General features: G+C 41.8%; 2 protein-coding genes across 6 annotated transcripts; both read left to right on the plus strand.

Annotated features, from left to right (window-relative positions):
* Positions 1-1,479: 1,479 nt before the first annotated feature.
* ndufv3 (NADH:ubiquinone oxidoreductase subunit V3) lies at positions 1,480-11,107 on the plus strand. 2 transcript variants are annotated; one of them, XM_026144163.1, is made up of 4 exons: positions 1,480-1,742; positions 4,783-4,888; positions 6,294-7,244; positions 10,816-11,107. In XM_026144163.1, exons 1-4 carry the CDS (start codon positions 1,698-1,700, stop codon positions 10,980-10,982), a joined length of 1,269 nt encoding a protein of 422 aa, XP_025999948.1. In that variant the 5' UTR covers positions 1,480-1,697; the 3' UTR covers positions 10,983-11,107. The 2 variants fall into 2 exon arrangements, with proteins under 2 accessions (XP_025999948.1, XP_025999949.1); XM_026144164.1 differs by having other exon boundaries at positions 6,300-7,244.
* A 375-nt stretch (positions 11,108-11,482) lies between these two features.
* On the plus strand, positions 11,483-27,227 carry pknox1.1 (pbx/knotted 1 homeobox 1.1). Of its 4 annotated transcripts, none has more exons than XM_026144159.1 (11): positions 11,483-11,633; positions 12,991-13,103; positions 19,558-19,688; positions 20,498-20,669; positions 21,331-21,531; positions 21,724-21,874; positions 21,984-22,081; positions 22,502-22,630; positions 22,719-22,795; positions 23,320-23,471; positions 25,411-27,227. In XM_026144159.1, exons 2-11 carry the CDS (start codon positions 13,053-13,055, stop codon positions 25,590-25,592), a joined length of 1,344 nt encoding a protein of 447 aa, XP_025999944.1. In that variant the 5' UTR covers positions 11,483-11,633; positions 12,991-13,052; the 3' UTR covers positions 25,593-27,227. The 4 variants fall into 4 exon arrangements, with proteins under 4 accessions (XP_025999944.1, XP_025999945.1, XP_025999947.1 ...); XM_026144162.1 differs by lacking the exon at positions 11,483-11,633 and adding an exon at positions 12,623-12,719; XM_026144160.1 differs by lacking the exon at positions 11,483-11,633 and having other exon boundaries at positions 11,698-13,103; positions 21,724-21,841.
* The last annotated feature ends 13 nt before the right edge of the window (positions 27,228-27,240 follow it).

Consider the following 27,240-nt stretch of genomic DNA (forward strand, 5'->3'; position numbering starts at 1 on the left):
CTCATTTTGAATTTGATGGCAGCGTCAGCTCTTCGAAGTTGGGGTGGGGAGAACAAAAAGCTGGAAAAGTAAGTGACATCAAAAGAAATATCTTTTGCCATTGATTATGTTAACTGGCCAGGTCAGTGACATGATTGGGTATAAAAAGAGCAGCTAATGCATAATTTATGGTCCCAGAAACACATCTGTCTACATACATGTTCTAACAGCAAGAGCAAGCTGTTCACCCACTTCAGATGTGCTCCCATGAAAGCCTTTACGATCCTAATTGTACATCGCTGGGAGCAGATGTAAAACTAAATACAGCAAGAAAAGCATAGACAGCATCTGTCGTGGACATTTTTTCATTACAATTAACAGTCAGTTTCACTTCAGCTCTCCAGGTACTTTCGTATATCTTCCCTCTTCACCGCCCTGGCTGCTTACTTTGTACAGCACAAGCAACAGTGGCCCACAGACTATTCATACAAATTGTCATATACAGATAACATTGTAGCAACATTTAGTCCTATTGAAATTCTTAGACGCGTGTCCCCCAACTTTACATGAACATATATAAAGTAAACAGGTATATTAAAGAAAAAATAATAATACTAAAATTAAAAATGTAATAAAAATAATAAAAGTGTTAAAAATTATGTTAAGAGAATTTAAAACAAATAGTTTAGTATTTACAGTTTGTGTAAAACTGTGCAGTGAGCATTCAAAGTGGCATTGTTTAAAGTGACAGTGTGTAGAGTCCAGTAACTGTAGTGAGTGTGTACAACACAGTAAAGCACTGTGTTGTACGGATACACAGTGGCTGTGGTGCTCATGCTCAGATTTAGGTTTTATCAAGTCTGGCAGAGATGAATTTGTATTTAAGCTGATGATGCTTAGATTAATTCACTGAACTCCAGCTGTACACTGTCAAGTGTAAAGACAGTATAAACTGTATAGTGTCAGTGTGGGGGATGAAACTGCTGACATCTTGTTAAATTCAGTTGTTTAAGGACACAGAGAGCAGCAGGTCAGCAGATTACAGCATGTGCATAAAGAAAATCTACAGAAGCCCACAATAGAAATTGCTGGGAGTCGATCCTTCTCCCTATGTGGAGCCATTACAGCCAGTGTTAGGGTTTTCTGACCTGCTGAATCCTACTTGGAAATGCAGCTGGAAACCTGTGTGCTTATTGCAGCAAACACAGCAGTCTCCTCTCTGTGTGTTTTACTTTATAAACTGATTTATTGTAAAGAGCAGCACGATTGTTAACAGAGGGAGAATCCATTACAGTCACAGCTTGTTGTCTTTAACAGTCTCAATATTTTTGTTTGTTGTTTGTGTGGATTTCTCCGAAATTTGTGTTGAGTTATTCACAGTCACAGTATAATAAGCAGTTGTGACCACAGCCAAATTGGCCAGCAGATGTCACTGTGGAGATGGGTTTCATCTCCACGGGGATAGATGGAGGCAGGTGATCCGCTGTGGCGCCGCCACAAGAGTGAGTCTCGCTTATTTACACGAGGAGAAGCCTCCAAATGTCTGTACTGACACAACCTAAATCACTATATAGTAAAAGTAAAAAGAAGGCCTATCGAATCACGTCGCTTTTAAATCCTTTAAAATCAAAACATTGTTTTTCAAAGTTCCATTGGTATCACGGAACTCTTGTATTTAAGCCCAGTTTCCGACCGGAGAATAATATTGGGAACACGAAATGGCGACTTTCTTGTTTCGCATAGGACGATTGGGTCCTCTCAAGGTAACAAGAACTGTACTAGCTCTCAGTGTTTTACTGTATCGGTGTCGTGTTTAGTTGTACTAGTACAGATACAACACTTGGACTCAGTCACATCAACGCTGGCGTCTGTAGTACAGACCAGTCGGCAACTGTCGGAACAGGACAGGCCAACCGCAGCACCGACACATGACCCTGAAACTGTCACAGTTACAGGTCACATCGTTTGTTCCTGTTGTTATTGGAAAGAGGCGAACCACTTTGAAAAAGGGGAAATAAATGATCTCTGTGCTCTGATAGTTTAAGCCGGTTTTTATCACGGTTAGGACTGATTTTTTTCTTAGGGGGGATGGATTGCACAGCATACAGGCACAAAACTGAATTGTTGGTGGCTGATGGCTCCTGTCAGATGATGATGATGATGGTCCTCACGTACTTTTTGTCCCTTGGTCCAAAATGTGAACATCGGCATCCTTTATGTGCATGTGTACAACTGAGTCTTACGCTGTGGTGGCTCTTCCATGTTGTGGGATGGCTGTTTGGTTTCTCCTTTGTAGAGGTCCCAGCATTCCCTGCTGCACTTGACTGTATACATGTTTTATACATGTTTTTAGCTTGTGTTTGGGAGTGTTGGCCTTGGGACCGACTTTTAGAACCCTTCCCAGGCGTGTCAGCCCCAACTCACACCTTTCCTCGGTGACTTGATAAAATAGGTGATAAACGAACATAATAAAGCTAAAATGTCTTCACAGTCTGATTTTATGAATAGATGAATTTACTCATCAGGCATAACATTATGATCATTGACATGTGAAGTAAAATTTTGATTTGCTGACCTGATTTGGAATATATTTGGGAGTAAGTGGACATTTTCTCCCCAAGGATCATGTGTTAGAAGCAGGAAGAAACGGGGAAGCATGAGGATTTGACTGTTTGATAAGGGCCAAAGTGGGATGGCTAGACGACGGGGTCAGAGCATCTCCTAGTGTGACGGCAATGTGATGCTTTGGGTAAAGTTCTGCTGGGAAAACGTGAATCTTTGTGGGTATTCTCTGATGGCCGAGGTAATGCATGCTGCCACGGAGCAAAAAGGTTCAGAAATGGTTCATGGTTCACAACAATGATTTTGAGGCGCTCACTTGGCCTCCAAATCCCAAGATCTCAGTTCAGTCGAGCATCTGTGAGACGTGTAGGACAAAAAAGTCAGATCTATGGAGGTCCCAGCTCGCAGCTTACAGGACCTGAAGGATCTGACATGTTGGTGCCAGATTCCACTGCGCACCATCAGGAGTCTGGTGTAGTCCATGCCTCGGCCTGAAGTCAGGGTTGTTTTGGCAGCTGAAGGAGGACCAACACTATGTTAGGAAGATGATTATAATGTTACAGTTGATCAGTCTAAGTAAGAGCGCTCAAAACGAGCAGTGTGTACAGTTTAGGTCAGAAGTTTATATACGCTCATCACTGGGCATGAATGTCACGCTAATTTGACTTGTTCTTTTTTCCAGGGTGGAATGATTGTACAGCATATATCTTTAATGGCTTTAAAGTTTGAATTTATTTTGGATTTTCCATACACAGTCAAAAATATACATACTGGCTTGAATATATGCAAACACTGACACCTCAACCAGATGCTTTTGGTAGTCACCAGTAAACCTCTGGCATAATTCTGGCTGGTTATATGACCAATCTTTCTGGTACAATTGGTAGAGTTTATTTAAATTGGTTGGATTCCTGGGATGGATCCAACTTTTAAGTGTAGTCCACAAATTTTCAATAAGGTTGAAGTTGGGATCTTTGGGAAGGACATTCAGTAAGGCTGCGTTCACACTGCAGGCGAAAGCGCATCAAATCCGATTTTTTTTTTTTTTTTTTGTGACCCATCTATCCGATCATGGTGTGACAGTGTGAACGGCACAAATCCAATCTGGGTCACTTTCGTATGTGGTCCTGAATCCGATACATATCTGATGTTTTAGAAAGCGACTGCTGTTTGATGGTCATGTCGCATTAAATCCGTCTTTTACGTCACTGACACAAGACAGACGCCAATTATCAGCTCCGGAGAAGACATCACGAACACTTCCTGGCCATCCAGCGTAGATGTCAGTGAAACTGTTGGGAAGACAGCGTTGGAGAAACGTGAACATTTTATTTGTACTGTATAATCTGCAGATTCTGACAGAAATCTGCAGCTATCCTTTGAAGCACCGCTCCTCTAAAACAGCAATAAGGATCATTATTAGGTTAATTACATTATTATGTAAATAACAAAATAACTTAAAGCAAAAATTGGAAAACGTAAAGTCTGAAGTCTTTACATTAAGGCCATCAGTCAAACATGCTGTTGTTCTGGGTCTAAACAGAGCGCGTTGTGTGTGACGTCTTCTTTTGCGCATGCGGCCGCTTTGAGCGTTCACACTAGAGCGCGTTTGCTGTCGCATTTTATTTGTAGTGTGAACGAGCAGACAAAAAAATCGGATTTGGTCAAAAAATCTGAATTGAGCATTAAGACCTGCAGAGTGAACGTAGCCTCAGTGTGATGTTAGCCTGCTCTATCCATTCTAAAAACACTTTTGATGTGTGTTAAGGATCATAGTTTATTCAGATGTGTTGCAGCAGGGACACATTTAAACGTTTCAGGACTCCGGCCCTCGAGGGCTGCAGTTTGACACCCGTGCCCTAGTGTGTCCAAGTTTCAGGTGGTTTGAGGTGAAGTCGGAGAATTTGGAGGTAGACCAGAGGTTTCTTAATAGGTCAGCACCCTCTCAGACCATGACAATGTAAAACTCACTTCACGGTGGACAGTGTTGATGGTGTTCAGGCAGTTTCCTCTTCGTGGCAGACTTTAAAATTGGTCAGATAAATAAATGCTTAGTGGTGGTGGATGCAAAAATGGTGCAGATAGACTTAAAGTGACTATAAAGAAGTTAATGTGTGTCAGGTCTTTTCAGACAGGATTAAGAAAATAGGACACTGCGAGAACCAGTGAAATGATCACAAAAACGAGCCTGAATGTGTGGTTCTGTACTCTCACTGGACAATGTTTTGTTCTCTTCTGCAGCGTCTCCAGTTGGAGAACTTGGGAATCCTGAGGACTTCTCCAGCTGCTTCGTTCTGCACCAAGACTGAAAAACCAGCAAAACCTGGGAAGAAGACCAAGAGTGCAGGCAAGAAAAAGACCTTTGGGTTCTGTTAACTGCTTTACGCTTTGGCTTTTTAAGTTGTGCTGGGTGGTTGCTTTTGTTCATTCATACAATAATGCATATGTGCATGATGAGTATATGTGTACTTTCAGTTATGATGCCTTTAAAGCGTAACATGCACCTCTTTCCACAGTGAAGCTAATGTGCCATATGGTCAAAGGAGCTTGCAAAGAAAAGCGTCTGGACTTCTTTAAGTTGCTTGAAGACGTTTCACCTCTCATCCGAGAAGCTTCTTCAGTTCTAAGGTCAAATGGTGGAGAGTCCCAGATATAAACCTAGTGGGAGTTTCCCCCCACAGAGGGACAAAAGGACCCCTGATGATCCTCTAATCGCCTGAGCCAAGGTGTGAAACTGGGTGTGGGTCCCAATCAGCCAGAGTTTCGGGTGAAGAAGCTTCTCGGATGAGAGGTGAAACGTCTTCAAGTAACTCAAAGAGGTCCAGACTCTTTTCTTTGCAAGCTCCTTTGACTACGATGACCTGGATGACTGAGAACCTTCACAGACGTGCCATATGATTTTTACATTTTAGAGCATGTGGTACATTTGAATCATTTTAATTGAATTCACTAGAAGTCTGTAAGGGAGAAAGCTGCTGCTGTTTTACTCTGTGACATGTTGTTAGTTTTGTGGTCCTTCTGTCTAATAGCCAATTTTCTAAATTTGTACGACGCTATTCTGAATGATCTTAAACATGTTATTTCTTGATAATCAAAATTCCCCATCTCCTATTTTAGTGTAGAGATGCAGACTTTGGGTCGTCCCTCTTCTCTTCAGTGTTCATGCCCGTTTTAATGTTGTGGAGCTTGAAGCCCTAAAAATCCAGTATTTGTTTGCAGCACGTACCTGCTTAGAGATTCTCTTAATTCTGATTCTTTTGATGATACCATGAACTGCAACTGACGCGATTTCAAAGTCTCCATAATTTTACGTTATACTGAAATCGTTCCACAGTTTGCAGAGGCAGTTTTTAGAAGTTGGTGATCATCTGTTCATCTTTGCTTCTTTAGAAATTCGACCTCATTAAGATGCTCTCTTCAATCATGTCACTGACCTGTTGCCTGTTAAACTAATCGGTTACAAAATATTTTCCCTGCCATTTCTTTTTTTAGTAACACTTTTCAAAAAAGCTTATATTGTTCATAAAATTGTAAGATGTGTCAGAAAACATCAAATGTTTAAACGATGTTCTGTTACGTATACAATAGGTTTGTGAGGTAACAGTTCCAGATTCTGGGATTGGGGAAGTACATTTGATTCGAAGTGGGATTTAAAAGTATCTAAGAGGAGTTGTGAATGCACACCCACAAATCAAATTGAATATATTATTTTATTATTTAACTGTTCATGTTATATTTACCATTTTCTTCAGCAACAGAGGCTCCAGATGAGAGAGCAAACCTGTTAGCCTACAAGACAGCAGTTGCCTTCCCAGTTAGACTTTCAGGGCCTGGATGTTTCCCAGCACAGTCTGTGGATGGAACGGGACCAGCGGTTGTCTCCACTGCAGAAAGCATTGTAGCTGCACAAGCCATCACTCCTGTTACTGCTGCCAGTGAGCAAGTAGCTGCTGAACCAGCAGCCGACTCCGATTCAGACTCTACCGACTCCGATTCAGACTCTACCGACTCCGATTCAGACTCTACCGACTCCGATTCGGACTCTGACTCTGAGGATGAGAAGAAGAAAGAAATCAAGGGCTTTGCACCAGAGGCAGAACCCCAGAGGATCACAGTCACAGGAGTAAAGGCAGGCACTATCGAAGCTCAGAATGAATATGGGGCTCCTATCACACCTGGTGTAGAAACACCAGCACCCTTAGGAGCAGCTCAAGCTACAGTGACTGTACCCAGTGTTGGTTTTGAGAAGCTGGTGAAGTCAGGCCCAGAAATCATCACTCGAGAGGTGACTGGGTCTGACGTTTCAGCCAAAACTGCTGCAGGAGTGACAAAAGATGCTGCATTTCCTGTTGATGCTCAAATAGAAGCCATTGGTGAGGCTCTAAAAGACCCAAGGTCTTCCTCTGCTGAAGCTGCTCCTGTGGCTGGAGGCGAAGCTGCTGAAGCTGGAGCAGAAGACGCCCGTCCTGCTGAAGCTGTTGACGCTGCTGCTGAAGCTGGAGCAGAAGACGCCCGTCCTGCTGAAGCTGTTGACGCTGCTGCTGAAGCTGGAGCAGAAGACGCCCGTCCTGCTGAAGTTGCTGCTGCGGCTGAAGCTTCAGTCTGTGCAGGGAGCACCGAGGAGCAGATGGACCTTGCTCCTATTGTAACTGAAACTGCAGGAGAGGAACTGCAGACAGAGGCCACAGCTGAACACTCTAAGGGTACACACTACACTACCCTGACCCTTAAATCTTTACCTCCCTCTCTTTTTATTTATGGCTCTTCTAGAAATGACCATTGTTTTTCTGCCTGTGCCTCCAAACACAGTCTGAGTGCTGTTGCTCTGTTAACCAGGCGGCAGCTTCCCTCACATGTAACAGTTCATGTTGTATTTTAAAAGTATCGTCCGTGTTTTCTATTTAATGGCCTCCTTTAAGCGTCTCTAGGTGTTGGTTTTATTATCAGAATGCTACTATGTTTAGCACAGTTTGTCCAAGACAAATTTCCCATGTGGGACAAGAGGATAAGAATAAACATTATTAACTTAGAAGTTACAGCAACTAAAGCAATATCTCTGATCCCAACATAAATAAGGGAGATGCAGTAGTTTAAACTTGTCTGTAATATTAGAGAGTACTTTGGGATATGCAACTTGTTTTTCTCTGACAAACCCCAAAACACTGGCAACAATGATGTTCAGGTTAAAGACAAACGTCGGAGGTTTGTTGTTCCTGACATTAGAATATGCCAACTTTACACTGATGTTGATTGTTTTAAGTTCCCTGAAAGTTCTGCTCATCCACATAAGAGAACTGAAAAAGTAAACGGGATGAAAACCTCTATGGAGGTCATCTTTGCAGATTGAACTGCTTGCCAATTTAGTGCTGGCAAACAATAACGGGACTAGAAAGTAGACTGAAATCATCTCAGGAACATACTGTAGGCACATGAAAACTGGCACAATATCATGTTTGTGACAGAAACAAGCTTCATTGAGTTTTCTTCGTTCTTTCTGGGATCGATTATATTGGAGTGCATGATGCCAGATAGTGTTTTCTGCAGCTCCTGACCCCTCCCACACCCTCTAGTCACAGAATGGCTAAAATGCTTATTTCCTGCTAATAACATTGAAGCGATCATATAGTGGACATATAGGGAACACAGGTTGAGCTGATTTCAGTTGTGCTACAGTGGTTACTGTACTCTAATGTGGAACACTTCTTTTTTTCTTTTTTTAATATACACTGCCGGTCAAACGTTTTAGAGCACCACAGTTCTTCCAGTTGTTTGTTGCAGTTCAAGTCATTCAGGTCCAATGAACAGCTTGAAAATGTACAAAGGTAAGTGGTGAACTGCCAGAGGTTTACAAAAAAAAAGTTACCCAAAACTGTAAAATAATGTACAGAATTATACACAAAGGCCTTTTTCAGGGAACACAACATAGGTTAACAATTTAAGGCTGTTGTGCAGCAAAGGAGGTTGATCAAGCCTTGAAAGCTGCTGCTACTAATTCCTACAGGTGTTCCAACCTTTCTGGATTACTTCCCCCTCTGCCTGCATAAAAGCAGTGTTGGAACACACTGTGGTAACATACCCTCGTGAGCATCAGTTGAACTGTATTGTACTGCTGAAAGTAGAGTGTTGCTACAAAAATAGCGAGAAACAGGCAGTTAAAAATGGAAGAGAGATGGACCATCATAACACTTAAAAATTTCTTCTACAGAGAAACTGCAAAGAAAGTCCAGGTGTCAGTGAGTAGTTTCTTTCACCATCCAAAGGCTCAGAAACAAACTGTGACAGGAAGAGGTCTGCAGACCCAAAGACACAACTGAATCAGAGGACAAGTTTCTGAGAGTTAACAGCTTGTGTGATGGCGGCTCACGGGACAACAGCTCAATAGTAGTCGTAGTAAGCCCCAAACCCCATCGAGCTGGTTTGGGATGAACTGGAGAGAAGAGTGGAAGCAAAGCAACCTACAGGTGCGACATTTATGGGAACTTCTGCAACAGATATTGGAAGAACTTTGTGAAGAATATTTGATTTCTATTGTAGAGAGAATGCCACGGGTGTGTGCTGCTGTTATATCTGCCAAAGTGGCTACTTTGAGTCAAAAGTTTAGAATACATTTTACTCTGTAAATTGATTCTATGATTTGTTTTTTAACTCAAATTGCTCATTTGTACCGTTGTTTCATTTCAGAGTGCAATGAGACATTGAACTGCATAATTTCCACTGAAAATTGGGATGTTCTAAAACTGTTGACCGGTAGTGTATATCACGAGGTGGAATCTTTTAACTTCCTGTTAATCATGATAGAATCATTTTAAATTGGAATAAGTAGTTCTTCTCCAGTTGTGCTTTCTACTGTACACACTGTGGGTCGATGCTTGTAGAGCTTTTGGGCTCTTTTCATCCATACTCTGTTATGCTACTGTTGGAGGATTTACTTGACTTGTATACTCAAACTGAAGTTAATTGTTGTGGAGGATCAAGGGCAAAGGTGTATGTGATTAAAGGTTTGTCATCAGATGAACTTACTTCTTGCATACTGCTACACTAAACCTGCTTGTGCAGTCTTCCTTTTGACTTTGTGACCAACTGAACTCTTTCACAGTTTGAGTGTTCTTGTCCTAGGACTGCTAACAGTGTCTGTTTTCCCTCACAGAGTAGTTGACTGCTATTTTCTCATGTTAACGTCTGTTCACATGGGCTCATTTGCACCCTTATCTTTGTGTGTATGGAATGTGAGTTACAGGTGCCTGAGGTAATGTTGAGGTCACAGATCATTAACCCTGGTGCATCAGTGGCTCATGATTGTAGTGTAGATGAATATACTGCTCTTCCCTAACAGCAGCTGGACGAGGAGAAGCTGGGAGTGGCTGCAGTTGGTGGGAGTACTCCAGGAATCAGGATTGCAGGCCCTTTTTTAAAAACTGAGTCCCAAAAAAGAAGAGTGCAAATCCTTTCAGATGATCCAACTACACAGCTGTTAGATGTGTTTGAAGTTGGAAGTGTCCCACACATCCCAAGACTGTATTCCTGCTTCCTGAAGTAACCTTCCTTCCCCACTCCTCACCTTGCACCACTTGTTTATTTCACATTTTGAAATCTTAGCTTTTGGTTTATCTGGAATCATATTCGTTAAGTGTAGGTGGAAAAAAGTTTTTAATGTGTTTTCATTTAAAAAAGAAAAACAAAACTTTACTGTCACAGCATGCTGGCAGATTTACAGGAAATCCCTCTCTCTTGTATCTCTGTTTAAGAGTAACATAGCGCTGTGCGGGTGTCGGACATCCCCCCCCCCCCCCCTTTTTTTTTTTTTGACTTGTTCCATTTCTTTTCTTACCTCTGCAGTATCACTCTTTCTCTATGATGGGCTGTTTTACTCTCTGGAAACATGTTTTTCTTGACATCCTTTTTCCAGTCACAAACATGATCCTTGATGCTCCTTATGCTAGTGTCTCCATACTCCATTGGGGGTTGCTGCCACTGTAAAATGTGGCCACAAACCTCCTTGGGTTGGCATGAGTAATGTGGAAATGTGCAGTCCCCTCAAAAAACTCTTACAAAACTGCATCTTTGTTCTCATTTTTAGAAATTATCAAATGTGGTGTGATGAATCCCTTCAAGCAGCAGTTACTACTTTAAAATCAGTAACAGGGACACAGGACTAAACCTAGTACTGCATTAACTGACCTGGTTTTATTTCTGTTCCCAGACAAGACATTTTGTAAAGCTCACCCTTCTACCAGTTTTCTTACATCTTTCTTTCCCTCCCCCTCCTTACTGCAGAAGCTGCAGCTGTGCCTTCGGAGCCAGAAGAACTGTTTGATAACAGCACTTACAAAAACTACCAGCACCACAGCTACAACCCCTACACATTTGCAGACCTGGATATGCAGATGGCCAAGTTTCGTCTCCCTCAGCCCTCCTCTGGCAAGCCTTCACCCAGGCACTAAAAAGAGCTGATATGACCATAAGTTATGGCTTAAAGATGACAGTGATGGCAGTGTCTCTTTTTTCATTGTCCCCCTACTTCTGTTGTTTTTAAAGTAAATCATTAAAGTCCACACATAAGAATTGAGGTCTGTTTTTTGCCTGACTTGGTTGTTTTGTCTTGTATAAAGCAATTGGTGTATAAAGAAATGGGAAAGATCAAACAGTTCTTTTATCGTGCTTTTCTGCCTTAGGGGCATCATTTGAATAGAGCTGAGTGTGCAAGTGGTTTATCTGTGGTTCTATTTTAATGATTACAATTTTGACTCGTTTAGCATGCCTGCATGCACATAATGTTCAAATTATCCATACGCATTCGTTTAGGAATAAGCACTCAGCAGTCTGTTGTCTTTCACGCATTAGTATGTTGATGATTAAAACGCGTGTATATAAAGGAACGAAGCATAAAGCGAGGGAAGTGAATCGCTTTTGCTAAGACAAAAAAAAACAGCAGGGCGCAGGACTCGCAGGCAGCAGAACGTCATGTCTCCGCCCACCTAATACATAATCATGAGTCCTGCGCCCCTGCGTGCCCTTGCGCGATGACGTAACGCAACAACTGCGGGTCCCGATTGCTGCAGCCGCTTGTCAGTGTGACGAAGATTGGCACTCAGGTAAGCTGTCACTCAAAGTCCCTCTTTTTCCGTTCCCTATCAATCAAACAATCTGGGCCGCACGCAAAAATGTCCCGGGGCGAGGAGCGCGGACTTAGTCAGGGCAGCAGAGGGTGTTTTTTAGAGGAAACAGAAGCGGCAGAGCTCTGTGAAGGATAAAAAAAACTGTATACATGGGAGGGGGGGTTAAAAAATATGTCGGCGTTTTGGGGGCTGAGGAGGATTGTGGAAAAGCAAAGGGCGAGCGCTAGAAACGAGGCCCAACACTTTACCACGTAGGGGAGGGGAAGTAGAGGGCAGCTGTCCCCGCTTGATTGATTGACTGAAAAGGGGAGGAATTTAGGATCAACCGGGCTAGCAATCCAATACTTAATAATTTCTTTGCTGCCCAATTATTTCATATAGCTGACAAGAAATATAATTTAATTTTAAATGCATACTGTTAAGCGACCGACGCTGTCTTATTATTTGGTAAAATGGCTTACTTCGTATCAATCCGCAGGAGGGTCTTTTTCTGTACCTGGCTAGATTGGTCAGCTAGCTTGTTTTTTGGCCGCGATTACCTTCGCTAAATATGGCGCTTTGCGTTTTGGTTGCACTACCAACACGAATACACTTTGAAGTTAATACTTAGCTACGTCGAAGACGTTAGCTCGGCCATATGGTTGCTTATTTGACTGAAGCCTAGGTTGGCTTCGTGAACTAGCGCAAATGTGTCGTTTACGTTACTGGATAATTGTTAGCTGTACGAAAACGACCGTTTTCCCAGTCGGGCTGCTTTGTTTACGAGTAACGTTAGTCGGGTTATAGGAGAGTAGGCTAATATTAGCCCAAAGGATTTATTTCACTTTAATGTCCCCTTGCCGCCACGGTTGCCACAGCTAACACGAGCTAAAGGCTAAATCGTGGTGGGTGTGTTAACATCAATTGCAAGACACGCTAAGATATAACATCAGCATTATTATTTGTACAACACCCCTTAGGTTCATGATACCAGCCTCTTCTTGGCTTTTAGAGGTGAGCTGGATAAGCTATATGCAAAGAAGAGTAACGTTGGACCCCGTAGTGTGCTTTCGCTACTAGCACGTATGAAGACAACATTCATATTCAACATATCATTAGCCCCTCTCCATTTCTGTTCTAATATTGACATTTTGTATATATTTTGCATCTTGGTGTTACAAAGGGGAACGGTATTATGTCCATACTTCTGTATTTTACCGTAACAATGCCAACCTAATTAACAAAGCCAGTAACACTGATAATAGTTTAATAATGAAATCAGAACAGTTCTGTCATTTGAAGCTTATGTGCAAACACCTGAGGCAGTCTAACTGAAACTGTGTGTACTGTGTAGGTTGGCCACCAGTCCCTGCACTCTATAATGCCCCAGTGTTTGCAGCATCTGCAGTGAACGTGATGGCAGCCCACTCAGTCTCCATAGATAAGTACCCAAAGGGAGAGCAGCAGGTGGGTGAGAGGGACAAACTTTGCTTGGACCTGCAGGGAGCTATAGTCTGCTCTTTTGAGATACTAGTTAACTAAAGAGAATAAGCACAACAGCAGGACGGGATACTGTTTATAATTGGGACAGCTAAACATTCTAGGCTAAAACTTTGAGTGTTCTGGACTCTGCCTAATAATTTATTTTTAGTGGTGAGAAGTCAGCTTTGGTAGCAGAATAACGTGAACACGCAATCGGTGTCAATGCTGTTACACCAGTTTGAGTAATATATAGACTGTGAGCTTGTCTCTGAAACGCAGTATGGGAGACATCAGTAATGCATTGTAAGCCTCATTTCCTCCTAGTATTTATCTGTATGCATATTTGTAAATTGCTTAAAAAACATCTTTATTTAGGTGCTAAAATTTGTGGGTGTTGAGAGCTAAGAATGAACTATGACTAAGAAGAAATGTTCCTCCCTACGCAGGCAATCATTTTTGGTCTATTTGTGTTCAATCTAAGTCATTGTTGGCTGCAGTCACATGGTTGGGGATGAGATTTATGCTCCTTGAAGGGACTGTGTTGCCGGTAGGCAGGCACAGTGTAAAAAGGGAGAAAGACTTTGCTCAATAAAGTATTTTGCAGAGCCTCTGCTCACATTTCAATTCAATTCAGTTTTATTTATAAAGCACCAAATCACAACTACAGTCGCCTCAAGGTGCTTCATATTGTAAGGTAGACCCTACAGTAATACAGAGAAAAACCCAACAATCATATGACCCCCTGTGAGCAAGCACTTTGGTGACAGTGGGAAGGAAAAACTCCCTTTTAACAGGAAGAAACCTCTGGCAGAACCAGGCTCAGGGAGGGGCGGGGCCATCTGCTGTGACCGGTTGGGGTGAGAGAAGGAAGACAGGATAAAGGCATGCTGTGGAAGAGAGACAGAGATTAATAACAAGTATGATTCGGTGCAGAGAGGTCTGTTAACACAGGTGTATAGAAGTTGGGGGAGTGTATTCTCAGTTGTTATTCTTTGGACACCAGAGATGGTAGTGTTTCACTTTCTGGATCATGAGGGTTCTGCCAGACCTATGCACTGGGGACTTAAAAAAATATTTCAGAAAAGGGTTACAACCTAATGAATCTTAATAGCTTTCCATTTCTTTTAACAGTTTGTTTGAAAAAAGTATGGAGATGTTAACAAAGGGAATGGAAGTAGTGACTCTTAGTGGAGGAGTTGTTGATCTCCTGTCTACAGCCCCACAGGATGTAAACGTGAGCATATCCCATGTGCTTTTTATGTAGCCGGGGTTGTTCAGTTTTAACATCTCTGCTGGTGGTTTTACTGCTCCTCAAGACTCAGGAAATTAAGGCAAATAAAGCCATGTTGGTTTAATTAAAAAGGCACACATCTTACCATACTATAGTTGTATACAACATCTAACATCCTCCTCCTTCATCCTTGCTAATTTGTTAGTTGGATTAGCAGTTAGCACACACACTGTTAGAAGCTTGTTGTTATACACCAGTGTTGCTCATAGTCGAGATGTTTGACTTATTAGTCAGTGTAACTTTGTTATCCTGACTTTAGACAAGAGAAATGACAGCTGCATACACACCTCAGAAACACAGTGTTACTGTAATTATCTAAAGATTCAATGTTGCCTTTTGAGATTTTAACATAAAGAGAACTGGAGACTTGCACTCTCTGAGCAGTATAATTTTTTTCTTTTCATTTAACAACATGACCCAGAGTAGTAGTAGTTTGTTTTTTAAATCAACAGCTGCATTTACTCAGCTAAAAACAAGTGAGGGAGACTATCAGAGCCAACTGGGTCTGGATTCTTGGGTCCAGTGATTTGTAGAAACCTACTATTCTTACAACACAGCTGTCCTGTGCCAGATGTTCGTTTGACCCACTGAGGCAGACATCGTGTCAGAAACATCAGGAGGACTGAGGTTCATTAGAGGGATCAAGAAGAGCTCAGGCTTCAGCATCAGCTCCCTCAAAGGGAAATCTTCAGATCTCCACCGTAGGCCTAAAAGGAGGACAAACCCAGCACTTAAACAGTGTTTCTCAACTTTTACACAATGGTGTTACATTTAGTTCAGTAGAAAATTATTTAAAATCTAAACATATAGTAATCACAGAAGTGTTGCCCTAATATGTACAGAAGCTGAGCACAGCGGACATCATCAGTTTTCTTGAATCCCAAACTGAGTAACTGTTTATGCGCCTAAAGGTAAAGAGGATAACGGTACATATGATACCAATTACATGGATATATAATCCCTTTGACTTTCTTTCATGAACTTCCTCAGTAAGACAGCTGCAGCCTTCACTGACGGTAAATAATCTGGCAGTTTAGCCTTTGTTCTTTTTTAATCAGGTCATTTTTGAGTTACTATAATTTTGCTCCAAAGTTAAATAAGTGAATTTAGCATAAAGAGTGGGCTTATTGGATGATTCGTCTGTCACTGGGTGGTGCTGAGAGCAACTCCTGTAATCAAAGAATCATTGCAGTCAAATGTGAAGTTTATCCTTTAAAGCTCATCCTTTCATTATCCTGACACTTTGGTTCTGAACGTCTTATATATTTTACAGTCTGCAATTCTGATGACAGCTGACATGCAAAGTGTTTGTTAAAAAACAAAGCTTTATATAGAGCAATACAATAAGCATTAGTTCTTTCCATGGATTTTTAAATTGGATTCAGGTCGTGTGATTGGCTGGCCCTGATGGCAGTTGATTTTTATCAGGAATGTCGGTATATTTTTCCATTCATCCTTCCTTCAGATATATGAAGTGTGCGAGTGCCGTATGCTGGAAAAATGGCCCCACACCATGATGTTCTCACCTCCAAACTTCACTCTCGGTTTGGGGTGTTTGACTTCCAAACATGGTGTGTATTACAGCCAGTGTTGGTCAAGTTACTTGAAAAAAGTAATCAGTAACTAATTACTGATTACAATTCTACTTTTTCTGCATAATCCATCATGCAAAATGTAATCAAATGGAAAAGTCTCTTTTTTTTTTTTTAACTTGTTTTATCAGTTTTAATCTTTTAACTTTATGCATCAAGCAAAAATTAAATTATATGCAACATTCTCTGACTGGAAGAAATTAGTTTAACATTTAAACCTATTTTCTGCACATTCCAGCGCATAAAATAAAATATTTTTTGTGTCTACACTCAGTCTTTCAAAGTAAGTAAGTAAAACACAGCAGAAAATAAATAAAGTCAAAGACTAGTGGTCCTGTTGCTCTATTTTCACCTGTAAAGTAGGAGTGGGGCAGGCGGAGGTTTACCCTGGTGCAGGTGTGCCGCAGCGGTCAGTGGAAGAATCCGCGAGTTTTTGTGAATTTCCCATTACGTCGTTGTGCACTCGGTGCTTGTTTAGGGGTTTTTTTCGCTGTAAAAAGAAGTTTTCTTCCCACGCACAACTGACACTAATGTTTTTGTCACTTTTTATGGAATCAAACTCAAAGTAAGGTCAGTACTTCCACGCTTTAAACGCTGCACGCTCATACTCTCTCCCGCACTCGATATATTATCCACTGTTGATCTGCACACAGCTGTTGTCACGAACGTCGCACTCGCTTACGTCACTGTCTTGAGACATTCTAACGCATTACTGCCCATCTCTGATTACAGCATCCAAAGGTTTCAGTTTTGGTCTCGCCTGACCAGAATATGTTCTCCCAGTATTTCACAGGCTTGTCTAAATGTTGTTTAGTCAGGCTTAAAACACACTTCAACATGCTTTTTCTTCAGCGGTGGAGTCTTGTGTGGTCATTGTGCATACAGGCCAGTCGTACCTGCTGATTCCAGATCTCTTCTCATAATTCTTTTGACTCCTCTATGGGCTCAAATTGTGGTCATAAATATTTTGTACTTGTAAATCAGTTTTGTATGTGTAAAAAAAGATTTGTGTGTGGACTTAGCCAAAGAATACATGTGAAACTCTGCACTCAAGTTTCAAGTTACAAGTACGAATTTTGATCCTATTTTTCTTCCTTTCATCTGATTGGTCAATGTCATGTCAATCACAAATGTAACTATTCAATCAGAAAACAGATGGGTTTGGCTGTCGGAGGGGCGCTTTTTTGAACTGCAGGTCCTTGAAGGGTGATACAGTTTGAAGCTGGAGGATCTCTATATAAATTAGAGATGGCACGATACCACTTTTTTATGTCCGATACCGATATCATAAATTTGGATATCTGCCGATACCGATATGAATCCGATATAGTGTGTTTTTTAATCAATAAAACTGTTTTTTTAATATCTTGCTGCTTTTTGTATAAGTTCATACTCAAGTAAAAAAAAAAACAAAAACCACTAAAGCTATTCTGTTATACCTGTATGCCAAAAATACACTGCACCCAAAATATTTCATAGTTCAGCAACACTGATCAATCTAACAAACTTAAACCTGCTCCATCCTCCCTATTCTGGTATTTTAAAGAGTAAGCAAGCTCTTTAAAATACCAAAAAAAATAAAAAAAAATAAAAAAGGGAACCACCCCCCACCTCATGATGCTTAATCGACGTAATCAACTTTAATTTGATGCAGTGTGAAAAAAAAATGCACATAAATCAATTATTCTTTTCAAGAATAATTAAATAGATTCAATAGATAAAGTACTATAGCTTACTGGGGTATATTAGACTTAACAGTTACTATATACAGTAATGGACTTCTATACATTTTACATCAGATTAAAACTTTGGGTGTAAGATTCAGATAATTATTTATTAAAAGCTCGACATTTTAAATGAGAATAAGAAAGAAAAGTATGTCTTTGTGCCCCCTTTTCCCTGTTCATGCCCTATCGGCCCCCCTGACTAAACTTTTCTAGATCCGCCCCTGCACAGTTACCAGCCGTCAGCTGTAGAAAAGGATCCTGGTGTAGAAAGTAATATTAAATACATTCTAACAGCAGCTGATCAAGCTTAAACGTGCTGCGGTTGTTCAGCCGCTGGTTTCCTCTTTCTGGCGCGAAGTGGGCGATAAACAAAGAAGAGAGACGGACTCGCGACAGAAAAGCCGATCAGCTGATCATTGATCAGTATCACGATTGAAGTAGCAGCAGGAGAGGGAGGGAGAGAGAGGCAGTCGCTCCATATCGGTTGTTAAGCTTAACACAGGAATGCTTTACAAACATTCAGAGATGAACTTACACACTTGCTTTACTTCTCTCTGGGAAAACTTCCTCGGAGATAAAATGCTGGTTTGGTAGCGAGGCTACAAATACACACAGTCTCTCTATCACGTGAGCATACTGCTCCAACGTTCTAAGGTTATGAGCCGAGTTACGCCATGTCGCAAGTTTTGTGAGGTGCTTTTTTGATATTTAATGGATCGGATTACATTTTTTATTTCTCTCAAATATCCGATCCAGGAATTTACGTCAGTATCGGACCGATACGTAATATCGGATCGGTCCATCTCTAATATAAATATCTAGCAGCTAGGTCCCCTAACTTTCAGCAGCTGTTGAAAGGATAAAGTTGTGGTATATCTAGTGGTTAGAAATACCATCATTAATTTTGGATTAGTTTAACACAAAGTCAGGGCTGACCCGGGACCATTGCTGTGAATCACAGTGCGCAGCATAAAAGTCCTTTCACATCAGAGGCAGCATGTGCTGCTAATGCTAACTAAAAGCAAAGGATCCAGAATTTGTTACGCTGGCTGGTGAGCTCTGTGGGGTTTTGCAGCAGCTCTACCTGTATTAGATGCACCTGCTCCTTGTCGCTTCTATCTCTGACTTCATGTCCTCTACAAGAGTTTGGTTTTTTTGCTGGTTCTTCAAATGTTCAATAAAACCATGTATGCTAATTCATAACGAAGAAAGCTTTGTAACTATCCCCACCAGTGAAGACTGTCATTTCAAAGCACTTGAATTAATATGTGTAACTGGGTGTAGAAACATGTTCTTTCTGTTAGTCCAGTTTCCTTATTGTCAGTTTGAAACAGCAGGTTGTGGTTATGGAAGGTAAACAGACCTTCTCTCAGTATCTAGACTCTGCCTCCAGTTCCCAAGCAGATACACCCAAATTTCTCTAACTGTTGCTGCTAATCAGACTTCTAAAGGTGACTCCTTGAACCCAAATCAACATGAGTAGTAGTAATGGCAGTACTAGTACTAGTAATCTGAGGTGAACTTCTTTTGTTTTTGTTTGAGCCCTGCCCCATTTGCTAACAGAGAGGGTGGGCTTTATGACCTGTACTGCAGCCTCACACCAGGGGGCAGTAGATACTTTTTGAGGAGCTGTCAGGTCGTCCAGGTTTTCTGTAGTCATTTGTTAGTAACTTGTGGATCTCAGAAAGTAGTCTTTTTGCTTGAAAATTCCTATGACTTTGAAAAGGAGTGCTATTAAAATGAAGCCACACGCTGTCACATGTCATCTTTGTCTTGAACGCTTCGTGCTGTAATTGTCTGTTTCTTGTCTGTTCTCACCTTCCTTGCAGATGCAAGGCATCATAAAGGTAGACAGTGATTCGGAGCAGAAGTTTATGGAGGGTACGTTGGGAGAGGTGCCCAGCCCGGCACCAACAGAGCCACAGACACCCATGGACGCTGACAAGGCATCCATATATCGGTAGGAGTGTATGTTTGTTTAAATAGAAATAGAAAATCAGACATTCTCAACAGTAACAGTATATGCAAGCTGTTTAATTAAAATTAAATCAAACTATATATGAACAAAAGTTTGCACATGCATATTTCCTCTGGAGAAGGAAGCTTCTCCACCACTGCTCTCTCACACCTCTTTTTCTCTTCATCCTCACCTCCAAACTGACTTCCTGAACTGAAGTCAAATCTTTAATACATGAAAACGTGCATAGACATGATTATTTATTCCAAATGTTGTCCTAATTACATATCGTCAGCAGATTAGACTTGTAACCCTGCTGCCCCCTGATCGCTTACAATGAGCATCATGTTAGCTTATAACCATTGTTGTTTAGGCAGCAACAGTTGGTTATAAGCTAACATTAGCTGATGCTAGGCTAGTGTCCTAAAAGGGTCCAGACAAAGAGTTTGGTTACATCCTCACATCAAATGAGAGTTTATTTTCCAAGTGTTAGAGTCCAACAACGTGAGCTCCACTTCGAAGAAAGTTTCACCAAGTTCAGGATATCCTCCACACCTCACCTGAGAAGGGAAGCAGGTTGAACGGTTGAAAGAGTTTAGGACTGTGTGTGTATGTATTTGTGTGTGTAAATATACATATATTAAATGTCTGATGTCAACACAGAGTTCTGATTCATTTAGGTCTCATGTCCTGCTGCTAATACTTTTTTTGTTTTTCCCCGTCCTTGTGGATTTTCCAAGTTCTTACTGATGAAGCTTGAAGTGATCCTTTTTCTGTGTGTGTGTGTGTGTGTGTGTGTGTGTCTTTCGTAGGCATCCTCTGTTCCCTCTGTTGGCCCTGCTGTTTGAGAAGTGTGAGCAGTCCACGCTGAGCTCTGATTGCATCACCTCAGCGAGCTTTGATGTGGACATTGAGAATTTTGTCCGTAATCAAGAGAAGGAGGGGAAGCCTTTCTTCAGTGAAGACCCTGAACTTGACAACTTGGTGAGACATTGTTGCTTCAGAAAGCTAAACCTTATTTCACAGCATTTATGTTTGTACATGCAGAGGGCTGTGTAACCTATCCGAACACGCTTGCATATTGTCTTCCAAACAACCAACAACTTGGAGCTCAGCAGGGATGTCGATACACCGATTGGTTGAAAAGAAAGGGAGTGACAGAAGGTCAACACAAACCACAAAAACTAAACTATAATAAAAGATAATCAAGAACAGCATGAAAGGCTTTAGTGGACACTTTTCATTGTTTTCACTTCAGCTCTTTGTTTGTTGATTTCACTTCTCTCTGAAGGGCCAGCAACAGTAGAAGCCCACAGACTTTTGTGACAGTAAACGGCTACAGGGGCCAGAATCGGCCTGTTAAAGACAGCCCACGGGATGGCTTTGGAAATGTGAAGGAGGGCATAAATTTGAGACTTTTTTTAGGTGTATTTTCCTTCTGAGAAAGACCTTGTGCTACAACAAATAAGTAGTAATTAAATCTTCACAGGGTGGCATCGTGCTGTATTGTAATTCTGTGCTGTGATCGGAAGCGACTGTCATAACTGGACCTGACCTTTGACCTCCCTGTAATACCCTCAGGTAAACATTTGTTAAACAGAAAGATGTTGAGCCTAAGAACTCTTTCCATTCCTTCTATCTGAAGATGGTGAAAGCCATCCAGGTGCTGCGGATCCACCTGCTGGAGCTGGAGAAGGTGAGCGACCTGTGCAAGGACTTTTGCAGTCGCTACATCGCCTGCCTCAAGACTAAGATGAACAGTGAGACTCTGCTGAGTGGTGACCCGGGAAGCCCATACTCGCCTGTACAAGGCCAGGCCCAGAGCTTCTCACCCACCAAGTCTCAGGTATGCAGTGTAGGTGAACTGCAGGCGTCACCACCAAATGCCTCAGGTGAAGAGTTAGCTACCACTGATCAGTGCCCCTGCTGGGGTATATTAGCCAGCTAAATGGGAATACTTTAAAAATGGCGTTATAAGAGTTAGCAGCATGGAAGACATACATGCGCCTACTTTATGTATGCATGCTCTATTACACAGACCCCCAGCTCCATATCAGGGACCATTAGTCCCCAGGGTCAAATTGTAGTTCCAGCATCGGCCCTGCAGCAAGGAAACGTTACTGTGACAACTGTCAACCCCACCCAGGTGGTCGCAGGTATGTCATCTTGGCGTACGACCCCTTCCTCAGGTACTGCACTAATGACTGTAGCCCAGATATTCACATGTACCAACAGGACTCTGATTGAGTCTTCTGCACTCAGCTGAGCAGGTTAGAAAATTGTGTGTTTGTATTTCAGGCGGGACTGTGTACCAGCCAGTCACAGTTGTAACTCCTCAGGGCCAGGTGGTAACACAGGCTCTTTCTCCCGGGACAATACGCGTCCAGAACAATCAGGTAATACATCTGTCTATGTTGCTGCCGTGCTATTAAGTGGAATCCCTGTCATTGAATTTTACTGCTCCCACTTGTGGTTCCTAGAGTATTTAAAAGTAGAATGAGAGGCAGAGTAAAAGTTAATTGAACTAAATGAAGACAAGCTTAGAGGTGTTGGAGGGCTTCATGTTGTAACTTTGTTCTATAACAATGTAACAACAACCTTTGCTGCGTATTGACTATGGCAGATAATGTGTTGTCTGCTCCTAATATCAAATGGTGTAGCTTTTTAAGATCGGTGCTCTGTCATTAAGGGCAAATAATTCAAAATTAGAGCTGAGGTCCTTGGTTAAATGATGTGGAACAGTATTGTAATTTAACATAACCTTTCATTCTGTTGAGATAATTAAAAGATGGCTAAACAAACATCTGTGTACTCAGCTTCAGCTGCAGTTTCACCAGGATTTGAACCTCTTTAGTCATGAGGACAACTCAACCAAGAACAAGCGCGGCGTTCTTCCAAAGCATGCCACAAATGTCATGCGCTCATGGCTCTTCCAGCACATCGGGGTGAGTCTCTGTGCATAAATCATCTGCCTGTATAGAACTCAAGTCCTTACAAAATAGTGATGCATTTCAACCCTGTTCTGTTGTGCAGCATCCGTATCCCACAGAGGATGAAAAGAAGCAGATTGCTACTCAAACAAACCTGACACTTCTGCAGGTCAACAACTGGTGAGTTGCTCTTTACCCAAGAAAATACTAACTACATCACTATTTACAGTCATGTTTGTGATGGCAGGCAATTTTCCACTAATTGTTGTAGTATAATTGGTCAGCCAGGTAATTGTGCAGGGCTTCCTGCGATCAGCTGAGGGTTTCTTCTTTGCTCATCTCGTTTCACTTTTCACTGATGAAACTCTGACTTGTTCCCATAGTTTGCCATTTGACCTCTCTGCTTTTTTGCCTAATGAAAACAAAACAAAAAAGATGACATTTAACTTTGCCCTAAGTTAATAACTGCAACTTCTTTAAGTAAAGGTGGGAAGTGTCACCTTTTTAGCTAAGTTTAAGGAGGTTACGGTGTATTTAATATGTACAGGACATCAGACAGTTCCTATTCTTTGTGTCCTTTGAGTCAGGGTGTGTAAAATCCAGCTAACCATACAGCTGTCCATACCTGACAGTGAGCCTAATCAGCACCTGTTAGCATTTGAAGTGCAAAGGTCTGTACAGCCAGCATCACCCTGTGTCTGCAGGTTTATAAATGCACGGAGACGGATCCTGCAGCCCATGTTGGATGCCAGCTCTTCAGAGACACCCAAAGCCAAGAAAAAGACACCTCAAAACCGGCCACTGCAGCGCTTCTGGCCTGATTCCATCGCAGCAGGAGGAGGGGCCATGCCTGATGGTAGGCAGCACAACACCGTATCGAGATGCTTTCGTTGTTGTACTTGGCCCATATATTAGAGTTAATGCAGAGAAACAAACACTAGTCAATGTAGTGATACCAGCAGACTTCCTGTCCGCTGCTGCTGCTGCTGCTTAACAAACTGTTGTTCTAGTTTGGCAACAAATGTCATCACTGTATCACAAATGTTGCTGCTTTTAACAAATTGCTGACAATGTCACTAGGACTGCAACATTTCACAACTTGATTGTTTAAAAATCCTCGACACAAATGGTTTGATTCAATGCTTTAATGTACAGCTCTGTAGCACTCAGGTGTCACTATTAAGTAGCTTAATGTGGAAAGCACAGAGGAGTTGGTACTGTTACAGAGACGGTGCACTCAGGTAGAGAAAAAAAGATTTTTCCAGCATCCAAAACAACAGTGCTGTCGCTATGACAGGAAGTTTTACTAGGAAAAAGCTGGCAGGAGTTCTTGAACAAACCACCTGATCAACAAGCTCCAGCATGAAGAACAGCGAACTTTGTAAGCTGCTCTGGCCACCCCCGTTTGTTTTACACAGCAAAAAAATCTGGACTACAGACATTAAACAGATGAACTAAAGACTCACTGCTGCTCTAATTTGGTGGTCCAACTTAAAACCAAGGTCAGTAACAACAGGTTTAAAATAGATTTCCAGAGGTCCCAAATCTACAGAGGACGACTTGCAGGGACCACTAGGTCCAAACACCAACAACTCTGTTTTATTTTCATTAAAATTTAAAAAGTTTAGAGCCAACCAAGCTTTAATGTCATCTAGACATGTCAAGAGAGGTTTTATGGAGATGCCACCTTTCTGCTTCAGTGGCAAATAAATTTGGCAGTCATCGGCATAACAATGAACTGCGATCCCATGCCTTCTAAGGGTGGAACCCAGAGGCAATAGATACAATAAAAAGAGCAGAGGCCCTAAGATTGAACCCTGTGTCCCACAGGCCGCATGACAGAGGAGCAGAAGATGATTCGGAACCGAGAAGGCTGACAGAGAAAGTTTCTCTAAAACCTTGGAGACTAAAGGCAGCTTGGAAATAGGCCTATAGTTCACTTAAACTGTGTGATCAAGGCCAGGTTTCTTAAGCAGTGGCTGCACTACTGCATGCTTGAAATTTGCAGGAACCACACCAGAAGGCAGACTGCTATTAATAATTTCAAGGACATACTGTCATATACTAGGAAAAATTTCTTTAAAAAATTGTGGAGGAAAAGGATCCCGAGGGGAACCTGTGGGCTTAATATGGCGAACCACAGCCTCTAAAGTGGAGAGCGTCACAAGCTCAAACTGAGTGAAAACAGCAGTGCGAGGGACACAGACAGAGGGTCAGAGTCAGGAGCTGTGATAAGAACCCTGGTGGTGACAACCTTTACAATAAAAAAGTTAAAAAATCATTGCAAATATCAGGAGAAACTTCCAAACAGACATTCAATGGAGTATTTAGAACAGTGTCAATGGTCCTAAATAACACACGTGGGTTATGACCGTTGTAGCAGGAACAAACTTGGCAATGACAGACGAGCAGCCACACACACCGGCGCCATCTTGTCAATCCCAACTTAGTCTGATACAGTTTGAGTTTAAACAAAGATGCTGAAGGCTCACAGCAGCTCTTCTACTTCATATAGTGAGATGAAAGAGGACATGAGGTGTAACAGACCATATTTATTTCAAGGCTGCAAGGCAGATTGAAACAAATACAGTTTTAATTCAACAAAAACAAAACTGTAAGATCATATGTGTGTTTTACATGATACAGCAGAATAAAAGCACACAAAGCAAACGTTTGTCATTTCCTGGAAAACAACGAGACATGTTCGTGACTCGTGTCGGGAGTTTCCAGCCACAGCTTTTCCCTTCTGACTTTTTTGGTAATAAGCTTTTAAAAAAACTGTCTCAATATTTTAGGTACAATGGTGACGATGAACATGGAGGGTCTGCAGAGCCTGACATCAGACGGTGCCACGCTGGCAGTACAGCAGGTGATGCTGGGAGGCCACAGTGAAGACGAGTCGGGGGACAGCGGAGATGAGGACAATGACGCGGACATGGCGGGGCTGGGCCTGGACAATAGCAACTCATTGCAGTAGAGGACAAGCACCGCCCACACGCAGAGGACACACAAAATGAGTTCGACAGAACAGAGGTGCGTCCGTTTGATTTCCACAGAGCACAGGACACACTGGGATGGACCCTGCACTCTTCCAAGCCTCCACCCTGCTGAACGGCGGTTGTTGCTGCACGTGTATGTCAGGAGTGTCATTTCACAAACAGTTTTTTATTGTATAAATGATGTAGGTGAGTGCACTTTTTGTATATTTAAGCTCAAAAAGATGAAATCAAACTGAAAAAAACAAGTGTTAAAAACACCTGAGACAAGTTTGTATACTCCGTTAATAAACGTTGACTTTTTTTGTCCCCGCCCCCGTCCCCCCCTGCTCCCAGCTAGATTGTCATTTTGGATGAGACCACTTCTGTCTTGTTCTTGTGTCTCTGGTTTGTCTTGACTTTTGCATGCTTGTGTTTTAAGTAGACGTGTGTGCTCTTATGACTGACTCCATGGCTCACACTGCCCCCTGCAGGCAGAGTAGAGCACAGGTGGAGAGATTAAAAGTAAATTAGAGGAGAGATGCTTATTTTTCTATACAAACATATGAAATGAGTGTTTTTTTTTTTTGTTTGTTTGTTTTTTGGTTTCATTTTTGTGTTCTCCTGTTTTGTAAGAAATATTTATGTACAGATTCATAATAAATGCTGTGACCCTGTTTTCCAGGGTTCTTTTGAAGTTTTCTAAAAAACAGAAAAAGGAATTGAATGCTGATGAAAATTACTATTTAAATTGGTTTTAAGCTTAAAATATTAACAAGGCCTTATCTGTGTTCTTTTCTAAAATAAATCTTACCAAGAAGCACAAAAAGGAAGTATGACCCTTGGAGAAATTGGCCAAAAAGACACTAAACAGTGGAACACTTGTGGCTCCTTAAAGCATATTTTTACTTTGTGTACTGCAGTATCACAGGAACCCTCTCCAGCAGCAAAGCGACTGCAGCGTTCCCGTCTTTGTTTGGCCCACAATGTGTATACCATACATTGTCTTTTAACCATTTTACAGTAGTAGCATAGGTGTCACTTTCTAAAATGCACAATCCAGAACACTATGCTAACCACACAATCAGGAGGGGTTACGGACTCCATCAATAAGAAGCAGTGGACTTTTTGCACGCATTTAGCTTTTATTTTATGTACACGCTACATACATGCTGTTGCATTGAAAACAGAGCAGCTGGAAACTTGGAGTCATTGCCCTCCTGAAGGAATGATCCCCAAGGGCTGCAGCTGCGACCATGACCCCCCGCCCCACTACACACACACACACACACACACACACACACACACACACACACACACACACACAGTGAAGGATCTGAAAGCTCCATCAGTTTGACATTACTGCACATAATGGGGTGCCTCTTGTTTAAATAACTGTAATGCTGTACTGTAAAACAGTTGTTTGTAAGTAGTTGCAGTAACTTGGTTTTTATCCTTCTTGTAAAGTTAACTTTGTTCATTTGATTCAGCCTGAGGGTTTAATGGCTACGCGTTGCCCTCGCTGAACTCTGTCACCTCTGTCTAGCTTTTTATGAAGCATTCACTTTTCTCTTGTACTTCTCGCTCGTCTGTTTTGCCTTAGAGCTTTCTATTTTGGAATAAATGATGCCTAACTCTGCTGTCCACTGT

The sequence above is a fragment of the Astatotilapia calliptera genome, chromosome 16, assembly GCF_900246225.1.
Source record: "Astatotilapia calliptera chromosome 16, fAstCal1.2, whole genome shotgun sequence".
NCBI lineage: Eukaryota > Metazoa > Chordata > Actinopteri > Cichliformes > Cichlidae > Astatotilapia > Astatotilapia calliptera.